General features: G+C 30.7%; 3 protein-coding genes across 3 annotated transcripts; 2 read left to right on the top strand and 1 right to left on the bottom strand.

Moving 5' to 3' along the window:
* Positions 1–205: 205 nt before the first annotated feature.
* Positions 206–3,737, top strand: LOC101222115 (disease resistance protein RGA2). The gene has a single exon (XM_004149694.3). The coding sequence runs from the start codon at positions 329–331 to the stop codon at positions 3,596–3,598; it is 3,270 nt and encodes a 1,089-aa protein (XP_004149742.2). The 5' UTR covers positions 206–328; the 3' UTR covers positions 3,599–3,737.
* A 4,865-nt stretch (positions 3,738–8,602) lies between these two features.
* LOC101222351 (acyl-CoA--sterol O-acyltransferase 1) lies at positions 8,603–10,102 on the top strand. Its single transcript, XM_004149695.3, has one exon. The coding sequence runs from the start codon at positions 8,896–8,898 to the stop codon at positions 9,943–9,945; it is 1,050 nt and encodes a 349-aa protein (XP_004149743.1). The 5' UTR covers positions 8,603–8,895; the 3' UTR covers positions 9,946–10,102.
* A 3,516-nt stretch (positions 10,103–13,618) lies between these two features.
* On the bottom strand, positions 13,619–17,794 carry LOC101220472 (structure-specific endonuclease subunit SLX1). The gene is made up of 3 exons (XM_004151464.3): positions 17,528–17,794; positions 17,200–17,306; positions 13,619–14,014 (listed from the first exon to the last, which is right to left on the bottom strand). Exons 1-3 carry the CDS (start codon positions 17,737–17,739, stop codon positions 13,821–13,823), a joined length of 513 nt encoding a protein of 170 aa, XP_004151512.1. The 5' UTR covers positions 17,740–17,794; the 3' UTR covers positions 13,619–13,820.
* Positions 17,795–26,072: the final 8,278 nt, after the last annotated feature.

Genomic DNA, 26,072 nt, shown 5'->3' with positions numbered 1-26,072 from the left:
AAGAAAATATGTTATTAAAAAAAATGAGACCCAGAAGCAAAATCAACACTAAATTTTGACATTAAAATTTGAAAAACAGTATTTCAAGTACAGTATTATTTATTTATTTATTTTTATTTGTTTGTTTGTGTGTGGGGTTAGGTTAGGTGTGAAGATGAGAATGACACGTCCTTTAATTTCATTTCTGTGAAGCTTCCTCTGTCCCAAGTCCACTCATTCACTTACAAAGACCACTTTTATCTATTCATATCCTTTGGATTTTACATCTAATTCTTCTCCAATTCATTTGACCACATTCTTTCTGCCAGACAACCTTAGAAATTGCACAATGGCTGATTTCCTATGGACTTTTGCTGTCGAAGAAATGTTGAAGAATGTGTTGAAGGTTGCAGGGGAGCAAACTGGCCTTGCATGGGGCTTCCAGGAGCATCTCTCCAACCTCCAAAAATGGCTACTCAACGCTCAAGCTTTCTTACGCGATATCAACACCAGAAAACTACATCTTCATTCTGTGAGCATCTGGGTGGACCATCTTCAGTTTCTTGTTTATCAAGCCGAGGATCTATTAGACGAAATTGTTTATGAACATCTTCGACAAAAGGTCCAAACAACAGAAATGAAGGTGTGTGATTTCTTCTCTCTTTCTACCGATAATGTTTTGATCTTTCGTCTTGACATGGCAAAAAAAATGATGACCCTTGTACAACTGTTAGAAAAGCATTACAATGAGGCTGCTCCTTTAGGACTAGTTGGGATTGAAACTGTAAGACCCGAGATCGATGTTATTAGTCAATATCGAGAGACAATTTCAGAACTTGAAGATCATAAGATTGCGGGGAGGGATGTTGAAGTTGAAAGTATAGTGAAACAAGTGATTGATGCTAGCAATAATCAACGTACATCTATCCTGCCCATTGTTGGTATGGGTGGATTAGGAAAAACAACTTTGGCAAAGTTAGTTTTTAACCATGAGTTGGTTAGACAACGTTTTGATAAAACTGTATGGGTTTGTGTGTCTGAACCATTTATTGTCAACAAGATTTTGCTTGATATTTTAAAAAATGTAAAAGGTGCCTATATTTCTGATGGAAGGGATAGCAAGGAGGTTTTACTTCGTGAACTCCAAAAAGAGATGCTTGGGCAAAGCTATTTTCTTGTGCTTGACGATGTTTGGAACGAAACTTTTTTTCTATGGGATGACTTGAAATATTGTTTGCTCAAGATCACTGGAAACTCTAACAATAGTATCCTTGTGACTACAAGGAGTGCTGAAGTTGCAAAAATCATGGGAACATGTCCTAGTCATCTTTTAAGTAAATTATCTGATGATCAATGTTGGTCTTTGTTTAAAGAAAGTGCAAATGCATATGGACTATCAATGACTTCAAACTTGGGGATCATTCAAAAAGAGTTGGTCAAAAAAATTGGTGGCGTACCATTGGCTGCACGAGTTTTGGGTAGGGCAGTAAAATTTGAAGGAGATGTTGAGAGATGGGAGGAAATGTTGAAAAATGTGCTAACAACTCCACTGCAAGAGGAAAATTTTGTTTTATCTATATTAAAATTAAGTGTGGATCGTTTACCATCATCTTCAGTAAAGCAGTGTTTTGCATATTGTTCAATTTTTCCCAAAGACTTTGTGTTTGAAAAACAAGAATTGATTCAAATGTGGATGGCCCAAGGTTTTCTTCAACCACAACAAGGAAGATACAATAACACAACAATGGAAAATGTAGGAGATATATACTTCAACATCTTGTTGTCACGTTGCTTATTTGAATTCGAAGATGCCAATAAAACAAGGATAAGAGATATGATAGGTGATTATGAAACAAGAGAAGAATATAAGATGCATGATCTTGTACATGATATTGCAATGGAAACTTCAAGGTCGTATAAAGATTTGCATCTAAATCCTAGCAATATATCGAAGAAGGAACTTCAAAAGGAGATGATAAATGTTGCAGGCAAGTTACGCACAATTGATTTCATTCAAAAGATTCCTCACAATATAGATCAAACACTTTTTGACGTTGAGATAAGAAACTTTGTTTGTTTGCGTGTCTTGAAGATATCGGGTGATAAATTACCAAAGTCAATTGGTCAATTGAAACACTTGAGATATCTAGAAATTTTAAGTTATTCAATAGAATTAAAATTACCAGAGTCTATTGTTTCACTTCATAATTTGCAAACGCTAAAGTTCGTATACTCAGTGATTGAAGAATTTTCAATGAACTTTACAAATTTGGTAAGTTTAAGGCACTTGGAATTAGGGGCAAATGCTGACAAAACACCTCCACATTTAAGTCAATTGACTCAACTTCAAACATTGTCTCATTTTGTAATCGGGTTTGAAGAAGGTTTTAAGATTACTGAATTGGGTCCATTGAAAAACTTGAAAAGATGCCTGTCTGTTTTGTGTTTGGAGAAAGTTGAAAGTAAAGAGGAAGCAAAGGGAGCAGATTTGGCAGGAAAGGAGAATTTAATGGCGCTACACTTAGGGTGGTCCATGAATAGAAAAGATAATGATTTGGAAGTGTTGGAAGGACTTCAACCAAACATAAATCTCCAATCATTGAGAATCACCAACTTTGCTGGAAGACATTTGCCTAACAATATTTTTGTTGAGAATTTAAGAGAGATACATTTGTCTCATTGTAATAGTTGTGAAAAGCTTCCAATGCTTGGACAACTAAACAACCTAAAGGAACTTCAGATTTGCAGCTTTGAAGGCCTCCAAGTTATAGACAACGAGTTCTACGGCAATGATCCAAACCAAAGAAGGTTCTTCCCAAAGCTTGAGAAATTTGAAATCAGTTATATGATCAACTTAGAGCAATGGAAAGAAGTAATAACAAATGATGAATCATCAAATGTCACAATTTTCCCCAATCTCAAGTGCTTGAAAATATGGGGATGTCCCAAATTATTAAACATTCCAAAAGCTTTTGATGAGAATAATATGCAACACCTTGAATCATTGATCCTTTCATGTTGTAACAAATTGACAAAACTCCCAGATGGACTACAATTTTGCAGTTCTATTGAAGGGTTGACAATAGACAAATGTTCAAATTTGAGCATAAATATGAGAAATAAGCCGAAATTATGGTATTTAATCATTGGTTGGTTAGACAAGCTGCCGGAAGATTTATGTCATCTCATGAATTTGAGGGTAATGAGAATTATTGGAATTATGCAGAATTATGATTTTGGCATCCTTCAGCACCTTCCTTCCCTTAAACAACTTGTTTTGGAAGAGGATTTGTTGAGCAATAATAGTGTAACGCAAATACCTGAACAACTTCAACACCTCACTGCCTTACAATTTCTGTCTATTCAACATTTTAGACGCATTGAAGCTTTGCCAGAATGGTTAGGAAACTATGTATGTTTGCAAACACTCAATCTTTGGAATTGCAAAAAATTGAAAAAACTGCCTTCTACAGAAGCAATGCTACGTCTCACCAAATTAAATAAATTGCATGTTTGTGATTGTCCGCAACTACTACTTGAGGAAGGCGACATGGAGCGGGCGAAACTTTCCCACCTTCCAGAAATTCAGATCAATCGTTGGTTTATACATTTATTATGATTTATATTTTTTGTTGGTGTTGAATGCAAATAATGTGTACTAAAGTTTTCACACCTGAATTCTCTTAGCTTTCCATTTGTAAAAACTGTGTACAAATGATTGTTTCAATGGATGCAAAAATTGTGATTCAGGATCTTAATATTTGTTTATCACCTTCATTCTCATCTCTCTTGTGCTTTTTAATTAATTAATTAAACAAACACTTCCATTTTATTATTATATGAATATGAGCACACACACAAACTTCTTAAAAGCCATCCTCAAACAAATAAACAATATATATGGATATATATACACACTAAAAAATTGGGGTTTAATTTATTTTATAATTGATTTTTTAAATATGGATTTTCCAGTTTTTTTGAAAGAGTAGACTCAAACCCACTTTTATTATGTGACTAATTTTTCTTTCATTCTACATCTGACTCTTATAGTCTCAAACCCACTTTTATTCCACACCACAGTCTCTCTCCCGTCATTTCCTGGCAAGAATGCATACTGCAAATATGACAAAAACAATATTATAATAAATATAAGGATGAAAATTTAAACTCGAGATCTCTTGTGCCAGTTGAGTTAAACTCATGTTGGCAAAAAAATTAAAAGTAGAATGTAATAGACAAATGTCATTAATCAAATGTCTATTTCAGAAAACTAACTAAAATTGAAAGAAAAAAAAAAAGTAATCAAATGTGACAATTAGAAGATGATCAAACGACTATCTTAATATTTTGTCATTGTGGTTAATTTTCCATGATTATTTTTGGGAAATTGTATTAGATGACAAAAAAAAAAAAAAAACAACTCATAGCACCTCTTTTATTTATATTGCAAATTTAGTAAATATGCCTAGTTATTGACAGTAATAAAAAGATAATCGACTGCATGCTCTAAAATTTATTATTTTTGCAATTTAGAAAATGTAGGTGACATAAACTCTATTATCATAAATTTTTTTTGCTAATTTTAGAAATACGCCGTTGTATTTTATAGTGGCAATGAGATGACAGACACAATTTATTTCGATTACAAAAATGAAGAATAATAAAAAATTACATAGTAATTAATAAAAAAATTGTAAGATAATCGGGTGACAATCCTAACGTAATAAAAAAAATTCTTAGCAACTAACAACAAAATAAAAATAAAGTAATTGTATCATATTAAATTAAATAAGAATGTACATAAAATAGCAATCATACAATAATTAGACCAGAATCAAATATGGAATGCGAATTAGCATTATTTTCATAGTGAACATAAATCATATGCATTATTTTCATAGTGAACATAAATCATACATGATGATCAAGCTTCCAAATATAATGAATGAGCCAAGTCTAGTGTTGATAGCTAGTCATAAATGTGTGTGATCTACAGCTACACCACACCAATGTTTGGATCCAATTTGTTACACATTTTATGGGCTTAATTAGCTCATCTTTTTCAAAAAAAAAGAAAAGAAAAGAAAAAGGAAAAAATTGCTTTTGAAGAATTAAAACAAAATCATAAATGCTGACTACTTTTAACACAGTTTAGAACATGAAAAAGATATATTTATCTTTTAAACAACACTTTTCCTACTAATTTCAACAGTTGTGTGATCATACAATTTTCCAATGTCATTATCATTGTGGTGTTTAATTCACTTTGATAGAGTATTAACAAATAGTTATATTCCATATAAACTATACAATTGAACCTATGTTAAACTAAGTTTTAATAATTAGAACTCATAAGAAGCGTTTGGTAAAGAATTAAGATATACATACAACTATTGCTTGAAGTTCAAACTGTTAAAGATGTTGTATAATAGAATCATTTATAAGGTTGTCCATTCATATGTGATAAATATATAATTAAAATGTTTAAGGTTCATAATTTTTTAAATATTTAAATAGTACTAACAATATATATTAATATTTAGTTTATGTTAAAGTGCATATTTCAAATAGTAATGATATATAATTAATTATCTTTATACATGATTATAATTAGACCCTTCAAAAATATTCTAAATTTACATAATTTTATACCAGTATGTTCAAATGACGAATTTATTCATTTTTATTATTAATAATATATTAAAAATAAAAAAATGAAAGTAAATCATAATTAAAATTTGCATTTATTAGATATTCTACGTGAATATGAATTTTTTCGTTTTTAGAAACAAGCTAATTAAAGAAATCATGTGAGTAATTTATCTTTCATTTTAAATCCACTTTTATTTACACTACAATCTCTCTCCCCCGCGAAGAAAAGTATATATACACTTCTCCTCATTTTTATGAAATCGACCACATTTTTCTCTTCTTCCCGAGAACCTCTGTGATGCTCATCTCATAAATGAGCAAGTTGTTTTTTCATATACAAGGTAAATGAATCAAATTAAAAGCTTAGTTTATATGATCCTAACCAACTTTATACTTTAATTTAAATATGGTTTTTACATTTTTTTTCTATAATTTATCATAAACTACTTAATACGTACATGTTATACTTTTTAAAAAATGAATTGTGTTTATAACCGTACCTATTATATTTTTAATTTTTTAGAAATAATATTTAAAATGTAAAATTCAACTTTTTTCTAGAGGGAAAAGAAAAAAATTATTCTTAGAATTTGCATAGTTTGGATCATAAAATTAATTTGAATTTTTTTTCTTAGAAACATAACTAAGTTGTACGTCAAATACATGTCTCTGAATTTGAAAACATTAATTTTATTGGATTATCTGCCAAACAGATCCTAAAGAGTATTTTAAAAACTATGTAAGAGAGAGAGTCATATAGAGAAAAAGAATACAATCTAAACATGTAAAATGCCCTTTGGGACAAGAAGTGACTTATAATTTAAAACTTTATGAGTTTTTTATTCTTCAAATATAATTTGATAAAATACTAATTTATTTTAATTTGAAGTTAGCAAATTAGGATTAAAATAACATACAACTTTTTCAAATCAAATTAGTTAAACCAATAAAATCTATAAAATTTTATTTCAAAACTTAATAAAATCTAAATATCATACATAGATAATATTGAACTTATCAAATGAATACATACTTAACCAGATGTATATATCAAATGAATAATAATGAAATTCAACTATAATTGTATATGATTGAATATATATAATAGTATAAATCACATAACATAAATATGAATAAGATGTATATATATGATAAATCACATAACAGAAGTAGATTAAACATAGATATATTGTTGACAGAAACTTTCCTAAACAAAAATATGAATAAGATGACCAGAACATGCCATAATTAAACAAAATATTAAGAACATGACCGAAAGACATAGATCAAAGAACATAGTGGTAGGAAAAGAACAAACAATATATATATATATGTATGTATTGTTTTGCCATTATGCCAAAAAATATTAGAACTACATGTCACTAAATATTTATGCTGTAAATAAGAAATGATATATATATATACTAAATTACAAAACAAACATATTATACTTTACTTTACATTCATATTATAGTATATATTGTTCATTTAAAAAATATACGACAAATAGAAGGTATAATTATATATGAAGTGATAATATGTATGTATGATATTCTCACGGCATATTATAGATACATTGAGAATATGTATTATACTGTTTAAGTAGTATTTACTATATAAATATATATTTTAAATACTAATTATTAAGGAATATGTAGTTTACTACGACTTATTTAAGATATAAATGTTTATATGACTAACAACATAATATTACTATATGATAAACAAAAAGAAAAAAAAACAAAGAACATGATTAAGGTGAAAATATTTTTTATTACTGTATGTCAATATATATGTCTTACTATATATATAAAATGGTAGTATATATGTAACAAATCACGTAATATATATGTATTATGGAGTAATATATATATATATATATATATATTTATAAATTTTTAAAAAAATATACTGAATAGTATGTGTATGCATTGATTTAAAAATTACGAAACTAAAAAAACTGTAAACCTATTACGACACGATATTAGAAAATTTTTAAGGAAAAAATTGTTTAAAATTGTTTAAAATTTTCGAAAATATTAAAAGATTCTTGAAAAAAGGTGGTTGATAATTAAGGAAATATTTATTTAAAGATTTTTAAAAATATTAAAAAATTATTTAAGATTTTCAGAAATATTAAAAAAATATTTAAGATTTTAAAAATATTAAAAAATTATTTAAGATTTATGGATATAATTTATTTTTAAATAATTAATAAAAGTTAAAATTATTCAAAACGGGAGGGAGACGAGAATGGAAAAGCCCCACGGCACGTTAAATGAACTCCTCTAAGTGCATCTTAGATTATTATGAGACAACATTTCCTATGCTCATCTATGAAACTGTGAGTTGTATTGGAATATTATTTTTTTAAAAAAAGCAAACTCCAAATTGAAGCCCAAGATAAATAAATACATAAATTAATAAGCGGAAGGTAAAATTTTCTTAACATCTAATATTGTTCAAACAAACAAATAAATAGACCTTCCATCTATGTAAGTTTGTTGGAGGGTGATGTCATTTTTTGGTAGTTTCAAAAAAGAAAAAGAAAAAAGAGTAAAATGAAATCAGTAGAGAGATGACCTAATAAAGACAAAATATTCAACTTTGAATGAGAAGGGAAAATGAAATACCTCAATTCATACTATGGGTTTTGTTTCAAATATTTAACCCAAAATTTCTCCACTGGAAACCGGTCAAATGGGTTATTCTAATCAACGAGTTGTAAATAGTAAGTCTTATTATAGCAAAACAAATAACTTTTCCATCCTTTTGATAATGCTTAGAAAGGTTGATAGTTCACCCAACCCATTTATTAGAACCCTTGATAGCTCACTCAAACCATTCATTAAGCCTTTTCTACAATAAAACTAATTACAATTAGATGACCTCATAATCTAGGTAGGAAACCTTTCAAGAACATCACTATCTCAACAAGGATTCGGTTTTTAAAAATTAGCTACAATAATACCGTTTAATTAATTCTAATTATATGGAATTGTATAATTTGACCATATTCTAACTACTATATCTGCAATTGCCTTTCTTTTGCGTTGAAGCCCAAAAAGAAAAGATTTAGGGTATTTAGCAAAATATTTAGGGTAAAAAAAAAAACACAGCCCTGCATGCCTTAAAAAGAGGGACAACAAAGAAAGCAAGAACAAAGGAGAAAGAACACAAACACAAACCTCATCATACATTCCACCATTTTTTTTTAACTCTTCTTTAATCTCCTTCGTCATTCTTCCTTCTCTTTTAACAATGGCCTCCGAGATCCATAGCCTCCTTCAAACTCTCTTCTTAGTTTCATCATCTCTTTCTCTCTGTTTCTCAATCAGAAACTCAATCCCGAATGGCTTCTTCAAATTCCTCTTAATTCTCCCCTTCTTCTTCCTCTTCCTCTACATTCCTCTCCAATTCCATACCATCCATTTCCAAGGCCCCATCGGCTTTTTCATTGGTTGGCTCGGCAGTTTCAAGCTCCTCCTCTTTGCCTTCGGTAAAGGCCCTCTCTGCTCCGCCGCCACCTCCTCCTCCCTCCCCCGCTTCCTCGCCGTCGGCTCCCTCCCAATCGAAATCCCCGACCACAAATCCCCCCCAAATCATTCCCTTATCCCCCCTTCCGCAAAATTAATATTCCTAATCCTCACAATCCTCGCCATCAATTTCAAAAATCACCTCCATCCAAACGCAATTCCCCTGTTCTACTGCCTCCTAATCTACTTCTTCCTCGAATTCCTCATCGGCACCACCGCCACCCTAGCCAAAACAGTTCTCGGAGTCGAGTTATTGCCCTATTTCAACGAGCCCTATTTCTCTGATTCGTTACAGGATTTTTGGGGACGACGATGGAATCTAATGACCTCTAGAATCCTTCGCCTCACCATTTACGATCCATGCCGGAATCTAACCATCGGCGTCATCGGGAGGAGACCGGCGTCAATGGTGGCGGTGATAGCGACATTTGTAGTCTCTGGTCTTATGCACGAATTGATATATTTCTATATGGGAAGAATGGCGCCGACTTGGGAGGTGACTTGCTTCTTTGTGGTACATGGAGTTTGTGTGGTGGCGGAGATGGCGGTGAGGTTAGGCGCCGGTGGGAGGTTCCGGGCGCCGCGAGTTGCAAGAATATGTTTAACGATAATGTTTGTGATGGGAACGGGAAGTTGGCTTTTTTTCCCGCAGTGTATTAGGGCTAAAATGGACGTTAGAATGCTTGAAGAGTACGCCGCAATAGGTGCGTTTTTTAAGACTATTACGCTCCATTTCATCCCACCCTTTAACCCTACTTCTTTTCTATTCCATTAAAAATATTTCAAATTATAAATTTTATTTCAATAATTCTGAGACTAAAACATCAAAATCATTCCAATTTTTTTTCCTACTAATTCACAATCATATGTTATGGTATTATTTTTCTGATCAAAATATTTTTTTTAAAAAAATTCAATTCTACTTCAAATCACATGTTGTCTCCATTACTAATTTGTAATATGTTTACTCTACTTTGATCTCAACATTAACTATATTTGAGTTTGAAGATTACCATTTAATCCTTTTAATCTTGTGCTTTTTAAATCTTTAAATTTTAGAAAATGTCTAATAAATTTTTTCTAAACTTTCAAAGTGCGACTCATAAATTAAACACTTGGCTAACGAATAAATTTTAGGATTAAAAAGTGGTGTGAATTTTACCCAATCAAATGATGTTGTCTGATAGTTAATTTTTTTTTGAAAATCTGTAATAAGTATATATAAATAAATAAATAAATGTAATAGTTACAAAATCTACCATTTTAGATATTTTTTGTTAGAGAGAAAAATAGTATTGAAGCAATACAGGGAAAAACTTGGCAGATAACTGATATTATATGCTATATAGTTTGCTGATTTACAAGAACTTCCTACCTACAGACTTATTCACAACAAGTGACAGAATGTCAGAATTATTGGAATATCAAATACTTTTACATATTGAGAATTTAATTGTTTGACTTTTTATTCTTATAATTATTGTGAAATAAGATAAACATGTTTTGAGTACGTAGAAACAAAATTCGTTGTTAAAAAATACAAAGCTTCCTTTTATAAAAGACAAATTTAAAAGTATATAGGGAGTGAATAAAGTTTGTATGATCATGTGATCCATGAGATATGAGTTGGCATTGCCGTTTTATAATGAAATGAATTAGAATATGGTAACCGTTTCAATATTTCATTTTTTCTATACTATACCATATAGCTAGTGGAAGATTTTCTGTGTTTCCTACTTTCCTTTTATTCTAATTTATTTTTATTTTATTTGAAATTAACTATTGTTTTTAGGGAAGAAATGAGTATTAAATACAATTGAAAGAAAAAAAACATTTTTTCGTTCTCATGTTTTCAACTATAGATGCATAAATTATGCATAATTGAGAAGATATAACCCAGATCGTAAAGATGTTAATTTTCCTTCAATTCTTTGTCCTCTGTACAGATTTGATATTTCTTTTTTTAAAACTATTATTATATTTTAATTTATTTTTTAAACTGTAATCTTATTATATATATATATAAACCTAAGCACACCATAAAAATGGTAACAATTCAAAATCCATCCACCTGGAGGAGAAGAAATGGGATGGAGAGCTGAAGAAAGACCAAATAAAATAAAATAAAAACAATACAAATTAATATAAAATTATTAAAATAATGGCTAACTTAGTGTCATCTTAACTTTCTGTTACTCAACTAATGATCAACTTTAACAACTAATAGATTCAACTCTTAAGTGTCACTTTTAAATCGTCAAGGATTCGGATAGATAACGACACTAAACCTCTTAGATCAAAATTACATTTGGTCTTATTTTTTTAATTTTATCTATTGGTTTTTAAATTACTTTCATCAATTTTAAAGATTAATAATTAATTTTGTAAGCATTCTTTTGTGGAGAATGTGTAAGATTTTTCTTTTCTTTAATATTATATATATGTTAATTAATTTACTAAACCTTCTTGTTTTCCTTTAAAAAAGGAAAACTTTTTGTCTTTGTTTTTGTTCCTAAAGAATTTTAAGGTTTTGTATTTTTCACTCATTTCTTTACACTTTTTAATGAGTAACCAAAGTTTTCAAATTCAATAACAAAAAAAATAAATGATTAATTATTATACACTTTCTTACCCTTTTTATAAATATTTATATGCATTCGGAAAGAATTTCATTGTGAAGTTTACAAATGATTTTTCTTCTAGCTATACCAAATTAATTGATTGATTGGTAAGTCACTTCTCAATGCTTGTCTCTCCTTCTTCTTCTTTCTTCACCTTCATTTGATTTTAACATTTAAACTCTTCTATTGCATTACATTTGCCAAATCATTTTTCTAAAATTCCTTTATAACCACAATTAAAAATGTAATCATTTGTTTTGGTTTCGTTTAAAACTACTCTTTTCTTTTTTATTCTTTTTTTTTTCCATTTGAATTAGTTTGTTTTGTTTTGAAATTGTTCTTACTAATATATATATTTACAGAGAAATATTCTGTGGTAATTATGTCATTTCTTCAAAATCATTCTCATTCTTAGTTGGTTGGTACATATTTTTGTCATCTAAATATCAATTTAATTGCTAATTTCCTTTGTTGCATTATTTTTGTTATTGATTTGTTTCCTTTTTGTTCTAAGAAAACAATAGATGAGCACACTATGCTTTTGTTTTGTTTTTGCTTTTTTAATTCTTTAATGAACTGTAGATAAGTTTTTTTTTTTTATTAGAACAAATCATTTCAAGGTAATTACTTTAGTAATTATATGTATTTCAGAGTAATTCTATTTTATTATTACTATATATATTTTTTAATTTAAACTTAGTTTTCAAACACTTCTTTTTAATTTTATCACATCTTTTCTTCAACAAAAAAAAAAATGTTACTTATATGACATAATTAGCATAATTATCTATATATTCCCTGTTATAGTTGAAGGCTAAAATTTTTAGGTATAAAAAAGAATAACTCACTATTTATACGAATTATATGTAAGTTTGAGTTTCTAAAAAAAAAATGTTCTAAAACTAAATTTGTTGAATTTAATTATTTTGAGAAATTTTATTTTCAATTACTTTAAATTTTTTAAGAAATGTCACGCATACCAAAATGAATAAAAAAAATGTTTACAAAATATAGTAAAACTTTATATTATATTGATAATAGATTGATAGACGTCTATTAGTGTTTATCATTAGTCAAATTTAAAGTTTTGTTATATTTGGTAAAATATTTTTACTAGTTTATCGTTTACAATAATTTTGTTTTCTTCTTGAGTTCCCAAGACAGTAGTTGTAAGTGTTGGAAAACTATTTTTCTGAAATTAGTTTGGAAGTTATTATAGTTCAAATTTACTTGAAAGTTTATTTAGGTAAAAAAAGGACAAGTTGATCTAAGATGGATTGTATAACTTTTATGTCATTTGAGTTAATACTATTTCAATAAAACTCTTTCGAAATATTAGACTAATACTAATATGGTGTTTATTAATATGACTTCAGCTCGATATATTAGGTCAAACTAAGATTTGCCTAATTGCAATTTGAAAAAAAAAAAAGTTGTGTAATTAAGTCAGTTGTTGATAGAATAAATATGAATGACTAAGACAATGACTTATAATAACATAATGTCAAAGTTAGTTTGTGAACATCAAAGCAAACATAACTCTATGGTATTGATGTGACGTTTGTACTAAATCGATTGTGAGTATCATAACATTGAAATTTCATAAATATGTTGATATTTACATGTTTTGATGGGTTTAATATTTCCATTATATAGTAAAAGAATCCTAGTTCATTTGAAGATAATAAAATTTTCATTTACTAATTTAAATTTATTTTTTGAATTTTTTGTTTTTATAGTTTTAAACTAAATTCAAATATTAAAAACTGCAATAGCTATGGCTGAACTAATTGGATTGGAAAAAAAAATGGTCTTTCAACATTTCAATTACTTTATTTTTGGCTTAAATGTATATAAATTATAGACATGTCTTCCATTAAAAAGTACGAAATCATAAATGTTACATTTAACACAATTTTAAAGATGAGATATTTATCTTATAAACAATCATTATTTCAATTCATAGAATTGAAAATAAATATATAAATATTTGTAAAAGAAAAAGAAAAACCACAACCCATGTAAAGAATCAGAAAGGATCCAATTTCCAATCAAACTCAAATTGACTGCAATCAAACAGACACTTCACTTTTCCTAAAGCTCTTTCCCTGTGCTTCAGCAATCTTAATGTTTGATCATCTAATAGCTTTCCCACATCCTCCTCCTTCTTCTCATAGGATATTTTCCTTGAAACTTTTTTCCATTTTGATTCAAACTCACAAGCTGCATACCAAGGATACAAAAACAGCATCAGAAATGGTGTGGGAATGATTTCACAGAACGTTTCTTGGTCGAAAAACACGAGAAATTTGGTGTCAAGTTGATGAACCAAAGAAAAACTTAGTGTAAGGTTTCAAAAATGAAATCATTGTGTTGATAAAATTTATGCAGGATGATTTTGGGACATGAATTTGAAGAATGTTCATAGCACAACAATATGAATCATAAATGCAACCAGAAACAAGACATTTATAAGATCTCACATAACATACAATCAATAGATACCAGTGAAACTCGACAATTTTTGTTGTGTAGTGATTACTACAAATTACTTCCTACCAAAAGTTGTTTAAAGGATGACAATGAGTTGGGGAAAATTTTCTTTACTATGGGAGTACAAAAAACTCCCTCCATTTATTGTATACCACAACAACACACTTTTCAAAAATGGGTGGGATCTACTGACATTTATGAAAACCAATTTATAGTATGAACAAACGAAGTAGGGTACTATGAGAGTCCTAGAAATCTCCCAGTTGCTTCATTTCCCTTGGCAGAAGTAAGTACAACCCCAACTACTGCCCTTCGAATGTCAGGCAAATGATAAATGGGATACCATACATGGCGATTAAAATTGCAACTTGTTTCATTTCTGAAGGAAAAAAAATGTTAAAGGCACTAAAGATGGAAGGCCCAATTTGGTAGGTAGGAGTCTTAACATGCATATAATTTGAGGAGCTGATGACTACCAAAAATGGATAAGCAAGAGGAATGCAAGCTGTGTAAAATATTGAATAAGTTTGTTTCTTTGCATAAATAAGTCAATCCAATCAGCAAGTATTTCTTATGCATGGAGTTGTCTCAGCCATGGAAATCATAAATATCATGGTTGGTTCATTACACAAACTTAGGGCATGAATTATAGAGCCCTGAAACTGTCCTTGAGCATTTCACCTGCAAAATGCACCAGTTCCTTTCCCAAACAGGAAAAAGAACTCAACTATTATTTTATCATCTGTGTTTACTATTGCCTTTATTTGTCTTCTTCTTGTCGACATTAATGAAATTCATGAGTTTGTTTCTAGATCTCTACTTTATGGGAAGAAAAAATTATATGATAGAAACTGTTTCATATTATATGATACAAAAAAGGGAGAATCCATGGGTTTCCTATCTTTGCCCAAATTTCACTCCTAAATACTCTGCAAGTCACACCGCTCATGCTGGTCTAACTAAATAGTTACATCCATCCTAAACAATACAGTTCTCAATTAAAGCTAAGTCACTCCTTTGCCCGACTCTCTTATGCTTTACACTCACTTGAAAGGGGTGTTTCGGGTAAAGATTGGAGTTGTCAACTCCTAGGACCTATTAGTGTAACGATTTAATAAGACACAAAATTGATGGGTTTTAGTTACAAAGCCTACAAACTCCTTGGGCCAAACAAGGAGTGGAGCCTCGCAACTCCTCTCCCAACTCCTTGGGCCACACCCCTTAAAAGGTCTAGCACAGTATTATATTAGTTACCATTGTCTCTCCTTTTGCAGCTATACTGTTGCATTTTACCCAATATGGGAGACCATTTCCATGGAATTATATGATGATGTGGCAGCCAAACTAAATATCTTCTTACTTGGCGTTGCCATAGCATGTTAGTTTCCACTCAGATATGCACCCTTAATTTAAACATGTTTAACTCCTACTCCAGTTGCCAATGCTGTTTAAGGCGGCAAGTTAAGAATACAAAACAATTTGAATGCTGCATTCTAGGTATTTACCTGTTTTCAGTCTCATTAGTACTTCCAGTTGCAAGGATAAGAGAGTTTCAGATACCAGAAAGTATGTCTACAGTATTCTGGCACAGGATTTTGCAGCATTTTCTTGACAACTCACAAGAGTAGTGTCTTCAACCTTGAATCATCTTATATTGGTACTTAAACAGATAAAGAAAATTTTCCACCTTTAATTGATGAGTTAAAATTTTAGGTTACCTAAAGTTTCTTCCTATTCCTTGTGTCTTTTGGAGTATGAAATGAAATCCCAAGTCACCACCACATTATCTTTTGCCTCCTCTGGCCCCATCAATGCTTCAACTGCAAGTACCCAATACTATCGCACTTGGCACATACATCATGAATTGTGGGTCTTCTAGAACACTTTGCTGCAGAGTACTTACTGAAGAGATGTCTTATTTGGCTTTGATTCTACTATTTCATTATTCTTATAAAAAGGGCAAACATCAGCATTTATACACGGATTTAATAGGAGGAATTCTCTGAGGTTTCTCTCCTCCAAGTAAAGTATTTTCAGGCTTTTAAGAAAATATAAGGATTTAAAGAGTAATGCTGGAGTTCAATTATAAGGCCCCAAGCTTGAAAGTATATAGTCGAAGGCATAAGAAAGGGTAATTAAGTGAGGAAATATGTGTTGTGGGCCCTTAAGAAATTCTGTTAGTTGTGCGGGCCAGAAATTTTTTAGGATGGTTTAGTTTTTTTCATTTGCTTTTTCTTTAAATACTTGTGTTGATCATCTTTTCACTGATATTTTGTACTTGGGACTCTCTTTTGAGTATTGGGAGAGATTGGGAAAGCTCCCAAAATCTTTCCCTTTGTTGTTGACAAACAAAACTATAGGCTGTGGCCTATCATTCAACTCTCACATAGACATGTTAAGCTCTCATCAAAGATGCATTTTCCGTTTTTTAAAAAAAGTGAGTTTTTTTGTTCACTTATATGCACCTCAACTACTCTCACGATCCTAAACTTGCTACATTTGGTTGTCAAGTTAACTTATAGACTTTAAATTTTAGGTAGGTGAATATCATGACTTAAACCTATCTCTCTGAGTCCTTTAATTACTTACATGGTCCTTATTAACCACTAAGCTAACTCACGGTAGTTAGGATGCATCTTATAACAAATGTCAGGGAAGAGCAGTGAATAAATGTTGTTTCGCAAGGAAATAGTTTTCACAATAACAGAAAAAATGAAATAGATTAGACCATTGTCATCTAACTTACTTAGCAAGATCACAGCCACAACAAAGAAACTAGGAGACAACTCATGTTTTCAAAAGTCCAAGGCAACTTAATGTCTAGAATAACTAATCACAAAAAACCAAGCAATGCCCCTTGAAATTGAAGGCCAAATTGCAGAATGATTGTAGAAGTATGTAATTTAATTGAATACCTTGACTTTGGTCTTTAAAACCATGAATTGTGCACGCACAAATCCAGGGTCGTCCCGCTCGAGTTGCTTTTGCACCACCTTTTATTTCACCATTATGTTGTTTCAAACTGTACAAGAACACAACTTTAAGATATTAAGAAACATTTGTATAGCTTTTATGCATAAAGGACATCTAAAAGTTGCAAAGTGCCAATTTCTTTGCCAATGAAATTCAGTAGAGGATATCAGCTTTTTAAGGCTAATCGAAGATGACCCAGATAACTTCTCAACATCAAATCATGGAATCTGTTGTTGGAACAAGGAACAGAAGAGAAGAAATTGGAGTTACCGTCGATCGAAGTCAAGGGTGACCCCTACATAGGTTTTGATGGGAGAATTGGAGGAGATGATGAGATAAACACACCATTGCTTAAGCTTAGGCTTCGGCTCTGATTTAACGATCAGTGTTGGATCCTTAGATGAGGAAGAAGAAGATTTGGATAGTGGTGGATTTGAAATTGGGGGTTTTACACAACGAAATGTGTGAGAGAGCAATCTCATATTCTTTCTTTGGTTCCTCTTCTTCGGCGCGGGTTCGAAACTCCAAGTTTTCCTAAAAAAGAAAATTAACATCGCTTTGTTTTTCCAAATTAACATCAAGTTAAATTCTTGTTCGTTGTTAAAATTAACCTCACCTTAAATTATCCTTAAAGTTTGAGTTATTTTAAGGGTTAAGATATTAATAATCTATTTTATTGATTACTAATTTAGTATAACCTACCTTTCTAATCTTATATTATAACACAAAAACATATTGGGAAATTGCAAAAAATATGCCAAAAATGGAGTAGAAAATGACTTTTAGGATTGATTTTAAAATGGTTGAGATTTATGACAAATTTGGAGTGAAATGTCCAAAATACCCTTATTTAATTTTACTTCTTTACATTTGTCTCTTTTCTTCCAACCTCTCTTCAACGTACAATACCCAAAGGGAAAAAAAAAAACTTATTTGCAGATCTTCTCCTCTCTCAAAAGTTTGTCAACTTTCTGCTTTTTACTCTAATGTCGTTCATCCTCTACTCCGGTGAACATCTCACGCACCGTGATTTGTTTTAATTTTTTTGTTTTTTTTTAATCCTAATCGTGTTGTGATATATGTATATATATTTGCATCTTAAATGTATAAATCAAACATAATTTTTAATTGTTCCAAGTTAATTTAGGGTTGTTTCAAAGAATGTTAGCAAGTTATTATTATTATTTTTTATCTCGCAAACATCTCGCAGGCGTCTCGTAAGTTCTTAAATTCAAATGTTTAATCTCAAATGAATTGATTTAGGGTGACTTTTAACTATTGATTTTTGTATCTCGCAATATCGTAAACATCTCGCAGCTGTCAAACTTTAAATGTCCAAGATTGAATTAGTCATATACTTATTTAGGGTGTGACTATGCACGTTTTATTTAGTGTTTAGCTACTGTTTTTTAATTTAGCAAAATAAGTCAATAAACTTTTTTTATGTGATATGTCAAATTCTAACTTCAAATCAGTTTTTGCAGCAATTAAAAAGTAGAAGGTGGTTTAAGGATGTCACATGTTCGGATGTTAGTGCGTTATGGTGGTACATGGGATGAAGGACGAAGAAAATACGAAGGAGGCGTGTTAAAAGGCATCGTTGTCCGTAAAAAAATAACACATAAAGATTTATAGGCAGAATTATATGACCTGCAGAAGTTGACTCTACAAAATTCGACATAATGATAAGATGCATATATGAGATAATTAAAGTGAAACACGAAGCTCCTCCATTTGAGTTAAGCAATAACCGTGATTTGAAGTTTTATTTCTTAGTGAAAATCCATTAGAGGTCCCTTTATACGTCTCATTTGAGCCTAAAAGCAATCAAAACAAGAAAGTGTTAAGCAAAGATTACAATTCAGTATCTGGGAGCAACCAAGCTCATAACTTAAACCCTCATCCTCCAATTGCAATGGATACATTAAATGAGAATGAAGTTCATGTTCGTGAAGTTGAAGTTGGCTTGTGTGATAACGTGATAGGGACCACTTCGGCTATATGGGAATCATATGAGTCATATGATTCGAAAGATGAGACTTTTACATGGGAGCCAGTTGAGATGAATAGTGAATCATTTGACATCCCACAACATAGAGATGCTCCTACAAAAGATTGCAAAGGAAAATCTAAAGTTCATTACAGCTCTTCTAGCCGAAAGTTGAAGACAGACAGGAGTGATTGGTCCGAAGAAAGCTCTACAAGTGAGGAGTTTGATGTAGGACAAATATTTTTTTCCAAAAGAGATTTGTCAATGAGATTAAGTGTCTTGGCAATGAAATTTTTTTCAGTTTGTAGTAAAAAAGTCTACAAAAGAGGTTCTCTTTGTTAGATGCATTGACAACAAGTGTGGTTGGAGACTGCGAGCGATGAGATTGAAGGATTCAAATATATTTAAGATTAAAAAGTATGTCAAAGTTCATTCGTGTTCTCTTGACGTTTTTGAATCGTGACCATAGGCAAGCAAAATCTTGGGTTGTTGGAGAATTAATAAAGTCAAAGTTCAAGGGAGTCGGTCGTCTATACAAACCACGTGATATCATAGAAGACATGAGGCAAGACTATGGCATAAATATGAGTTATGAAAAAGCATGGCGCGCTAGAGAAAATGCGTATGAACGAGTGCGCGGGTGTCCTGAAGAGTCATATAATCTATTGCTTAGATATGGTGAAGCTCCCAAACTTGCAAATCTAGGTACAATATTTCACATGGAACTTGAAGATGATCATTTCTTCAAGTACCTTTTTATGGCTGTTGGTCCATATGTTGAGGGTTATAGTCATGGATGGAACATTCCTTAAATATCGGGGTCAGTTGATAGTTGTCGTTTGCTTAAATGGTAACAATCAAATTTATCCTCTTGCCTTTGAAGTGGTGAACAGAGAAACAGATGCATCAATACAATGGTTCTTAGAGAAATTGAAAGGGCAATAGGGGAGGTGCCTAATCTAGGCTTCATGATAGATCGAAAAACATGTTTATCTAAGGGTATTTCATTGGTTTTTCCCTCCGCATTCCATGGACTTTGTGTCCAACATTTGACTCAAAATTTGAATGATAAATATAAGAATAGACACTATAGCTACTTTGTTTTACAATGCATCTAGAACATATCGTGAATCAACGTTCTCAGAAGCGTGGAGAAGTATTCTTGCATTTCCTAATGATTCAGGAAAATATTTAAACGATGTTGGAATAACACGATGGTCTCATTTTCACTGTCGAAGAAGATGATATAACATGATGACAACAAATATAGCAGAGTCCATGAATTCTATACTGAAATAACCTAGAGATTTGCCTATTGCTTCATTCCTTGAACATGTTCGAGCTTTGCTACAACATTGGTTTTGGGAGCGTCGAGAAGAAGGCATTAAAGTGACGTCTACATTGACTAAATAGGCCGAGCTAGTTCTACAAAAGAAACAAGAACGAGTTTTGACAATGAAGGTCAACCCAATTGATTGTTATCAATTCTATGTTAAAGATTTAGATAAAGAGGAGGTTGAAAATCTTCATACTCAAGAGTGCACTTGTAAGGAGTTTCAAGTTGAGCAACTACCATGCGCACATGTCATTGTTGTAGCACAGGATCGTAATATAAATGTTTATAGTTTATGTGCTAACTATTACACTAATGAATGTTTGTTGGCAGCATATTCAGATGTCGTCTACCCAGTTGGGAATCAGTTGGAATGGAAGACAAGTGAAGAATATGTACATATGACTGTCTTACCTCCGAAAGTAGTCAAAAGAGTTGGTCGACCGAAGAAAAAGAGGATTCCAAGTGTGAGTGAAGCACCAAAATTGCATAAATATGGTCGATGTAAAGAAATAGGCCACAATAGATTAACGTGTACCAATTCAATTTCATACATAGAGAAGTCGAGCATACAAGATTAGTCCCCGTCTTGGTATGTAGTATTAGTTTTATACTTGCATTGGTAATGTCCTAATGTATGTCCTTATATGGTTTCTGTTTATTTGTCTTCGTATGCAACACTGATGGTTTCTGTCTTAAAATGAATGATGATTTAGGTTTTGGTAACATATTTTGAATAACTTCAATGTGTCAATGTTTGGTTCTCTAAATGCAACACTGGTTGTTTATGTCTTAAGATTTTCTTGGTTTGAAGCTATAGCTTGGTGGGTAACATAAAGAGAACCCAATGTGTGTAGTGTAAATCATTCCCCAAGTGTGTTTTTTAAACTAGTGCAAGTCATAGCTTGGTTTGTGCTTGAGTTGTTTGCAAGATCACAATGTACAAAAAGTTCATTGTTTTAATGCAAGTGGAAGATGATCATAAAAATGTTTCATGAGTTGTTTGCAAGATCAATAAAGTCATCTCTCTGACAAATCTAATTTGAAGATTTTCCTTCTGCAACTTGAAGACTTTCCTTCTCTTTTTATTTATCCTACTTTGTAATTTTTTATTCTCTAGATATAGTTTGGTTTTGATTACCACCTTTTGGTTTTGGTTATCAAAATCAATGTGAACATTTTATAGAATATTTACTTATTGTATTTTTTTTCACGATGTTTGTATTACTTTGTGTGTAACAACCATTTTATATGGTATTTGGTTTTATCTAAGTGGAATTGCATGTCCTTTCAACTTACTCTAATTCTGTAAGTTTCCCTTTCTCTTTGCTATCTAATTGACATTCTCTCCTTCATCTTCTTCTTCAGTTTTTATTTGTTTTGTTATATTAAAATAATGTTTTGATTGTTATAGAAACTGAGTTTTGTTTTGTTTTTCTTTCCTTTTTTCCCATTAAAAACAGAAGCTTTGATAATAGTTTATGAAATGCATCAACAAATGGAGAAGATAGGTATAACTTGGCATTTGACATCAGAGACATAGCATTTAATAGCTTGATACAGAACGTGTTAAACCGCAAATACCTTAAGACGATACAATTCATGCTCTTCTAAATTCTTTATTTCTTCTCAATGAAAGTGAATTTTCTATATTTACATGTACTCATCTTAAACTCTAGGAATCTTATTCTACCTAAAAATTCTTGTAGTCCCATGGACTATAACTAATGACTAGTGGGAACTTTGAGTAACCAAAAGAAGCACAAATATGATTTGAACAGTGAAGGTTAAATAACATATCTCTGTAACACTGTGTTCATATGAAACAAAAATTTAGTTAAAGTAACATGCAGAAAAACTTCATGTCTCTTCAGACACACCTAGATATTCCTTGAGGCAAAGACATTGCATTTCTGTTTAATTGATTAGGCTGGCCATTAGAAAGACTTTGTACTGGAGTCTGGCTGGCTTGTGGTGCAAACTGTTGACCTTGCTGTTGTTGGACATTAGCAGATTCTGCTGCAGAAGGTTTTCCTGTCACTCCTTGAGTGACGAGGGCTGGAACCTGAGGAAACTGAGATTTCTAATTTTGTTGGGATAAGCCAACTCCACGTTGTGTAAAAAATTTGTTTGAGGGACCATAATTGTATGAACCTAAATGTTGTATTTTCTGAAGGATTTCTTCCAATGGAGGTGGAGGTTCAGGCACCTTTGCATGCCTATACCGACAATCAGGACCATTTGGACATAAACCAAACTTGTACCTGCAGTTACATTGTTTAGCCTTTAGATGTATAACATCATGGTTTTGAAAGGACAAACATGGGTGTAAAAAGATGTACTACAGAAATTAACACAAAATATCATGCTATTGCAATAGATTATATAGAAGTGAACAAGGATTCCTCAAGATTTAGTGATGTAAATATGTCTAATGATAACATCAACTTTACATGTATCACACATGTTCATAATACAACCGTACACATAGCTTAAACTTAAAACTTGAATATCCTTTTAAGAATCATTAATTTCATTGATGGTGGGAAAGCTCAAGGAAAGAAGTAAGCACTCAAACAATGCCCAACATTCCCTACTATTACTTTGCTCATATAGAAGAGACGTAGGGATAATTCCACTTCAATATTTTTATCTCTCTTAGGTCCCTTTTTTCTTTTCTTTTTTTTAGATAAGTAACAATTTCCTATGTTCTTTGATCCATTAGAAAAACAATGATACAATTGTTGGGTGGTAAAAACTTTTGAAGAAAGGGCTAAAAAATTACATGCAGGCCAAATGTGTGGCCGTTGAGTGGATAAGGGTTCTATTTCCCTGATGTCTGAATCAAAATGGATAAAACTTTTTTCTCCAGTTTCCTCGTTGAAATCATCAACAACGTCTATCGGCTCCTCTAAACATTGTATCTTATATGTATATATATATGTATATATATGTATCTATATATGGGATACCAAATATGCTAGAATTCATGTTCTAAACTCCAAGGTATATATATATATATATATATGTATCTATACATGCATATATATGTGTCTATACATGCATATATATGTATATATACATGCATATATATGTATATATATGTATCTATATATGCATATATACGTATCTTTCTTTATACACAATATTTCGCCTATTTTTGGTAATTTTCCAAACATATTTTTCTATTTTCATGTTTTTAATGTGAGTGGTAGTAAATTGGATGGACTCATTTACATACAACTTATTAGATACTTTTTCAATATAACACAATGAATTAAAATATTTGAGCAATAGTAAATTTCTTTTAAATTACAATAAATTTTAGTATTCGTTATTTTCACACCTTTATACACAATATTTCGATTACTTTATCATATATTTCTTTCATTGTGATCTTCCACAATCCTCATATATTGTGAATATGACTAAATTGAATTCGCAACCAGATCCATTATTTCATCAATTCTTTACTTTGTTTTCTTTTTCATCGATGCAAAGAGAGTTAAGTGTTGAGGTTGTTGGTCGGGAGTTTCAAACTTAACATTGACACTATTTGCAATCCTTCAAACTTAGGAGTGTGTGATTTGTGATATTCAATTATATACACACTTACTAGAAGTTATTTATTTGTTAAATTTTGAACTTAATTTGAGAATGAAATTATTTATTTTATTTTTATCTTGTTTTATAATGAAATAATAAATTTAACTTGAGATAGAATTAAACGATATCATTATTTTTTTTATAAGAAAGTTTGATCTTATTCTGTTTTAAAATTTTGATTTAATTAAATAACAAAAATAAATTTCATCATTTTCTCTAAAAAAAACCACAATTGAATTTTGGGAGAGAAATTTAGATAAATATGGTTAGTCTACAAAAGATTTATAGAAATACGGTAGATTTGTATTTTCTCATGATTCTTATTCTCTCTCTTCAATGTCTTTGAGTTGAACTTAAAACCTTCTCTTCACCCAAATCATTCTTGTTCTCTACTTATTTTCTCTTTTCAAGGTCGATTTCCAATCCAAATCCTTGCCTTTAAATAATTTAAATAGGTAAATTTAAATAATTAGATAACCAGAGATTTTTAAAAAAAAAATCAAATTGAAATTTTAATTCTTTTATAAATTATGTATTTTATCTTTCATTCCATTGTCACTACTTTTATAAAAAATTATAATTATATTTTTTAATTATTAAAAAATATGATTGTTGAACCGTTTTTTTTAATAATGACTCAAAATTGAACAAATTAAATGTAAACTAAAATATTTTTAATAACCAAATTACATTAATTTAAAAGATAAAATAAATATCAAATTGTTGATGATGAGCCTCGTAATATTATTATACCAGTAAATGCATTCTTGAGTCATATTCATATCAAATTGCTGAGTTGAAACTCCTATCGTCATAAATCTTCTACGAGATTGTCCTCACACTACCAAATGTGCAACTTTGTCTACCAATCTGTAACTCTCAAGTCAATGTTATGTAGAAGTGGCTAAGCATTGATGTGGTATTTTGTTTAAAATCGAATGTCTGAACACCCTATTAGAAAATGATGTCACTCACCAATATGAAAAGATAGAGATGGCTGATGGTCCGCCATATATTTTGACCGTTCTTACAAAAATTTAGCAAATTATCAATTATATTTTTGTAAGGAACCAAAATAATACGAAAGATCACAAATTACATTAAAAAGAAATAAATATATGTTTACTTGATCATGGTGAAGAAGGTTGAACATGTACATGTGAGTAATACAATAATATTTTAGATTAATAAAATAATACGAGTAGCTGATATAGTTACACTAAATTGGTCTCTCCATCTCCATTTGTATTAATAAAATAATATTTTAGATATAGAATTGATTATATCACTCATCTAGTATTAAATTATTGTTTGATATAAATTTAAATAAAATAGCATACCATGAACTGTGTGCTCGTCCAAGTAGTAGATAATCGTTTGCATATCTAAGTTGTGGAGCTATTTTGGAAAATCATTCTCAAGCCCAAATTTGAAGAAGTATCAATGGACCAACAATGTCAAGAACATCTCACTTTGATGTTTTGCATTGATGTCCATACAATCATGCAAAGCACACTCCACCCGATGAGTATTGATCCGCCTCACGTAAGTCACTAAATAATGATAGGAACATCATATGACAAAACTACCTAATTTATTAGAAAATAGACTTCCTCTCATTAATTGTAAAAAATATAATTTTGTACATATGATGAGGATTTTCTCTTTTGCATCATTATCAAGTTTTGAAACTAACCACATGAGACTTAATCTTGATCCCTTTATTTTATTAGTAGGTGGGACCACACAAAGCAACATTCGACATAAATTTATCCAATTTTCATGCACTTGACTGATAACAGGTTCCCCGACATGTATCCCTAACAATACTTCTACGTCCTGGAAGGTGATAATGCACTCTCTAGTGGGCATATGAAACGTACGCG

The sequence above is a fragment of the Cucumis sativus genome, chromosome 3 (genome assembly GCF_000004075.3).
Source record: "Cucumis sativus cultivar 9930 chromosome 3, Cucumber_9930_V3, whole genome shotgun sequence".
In the NCBI taxonomy this organism is placed as follows: domain Eukaryota; kingdom Viridiplantae; phylum Streptophyta; class Magnoliopsida; order Cucurbitales; family Cucurbitaceae; genus Cucumis; species Cucumis sativus.
Note: the sequence above shows the minus strand (reverse complement) of the source record. Positions and strands in the feature narration are given on the sequence as shown.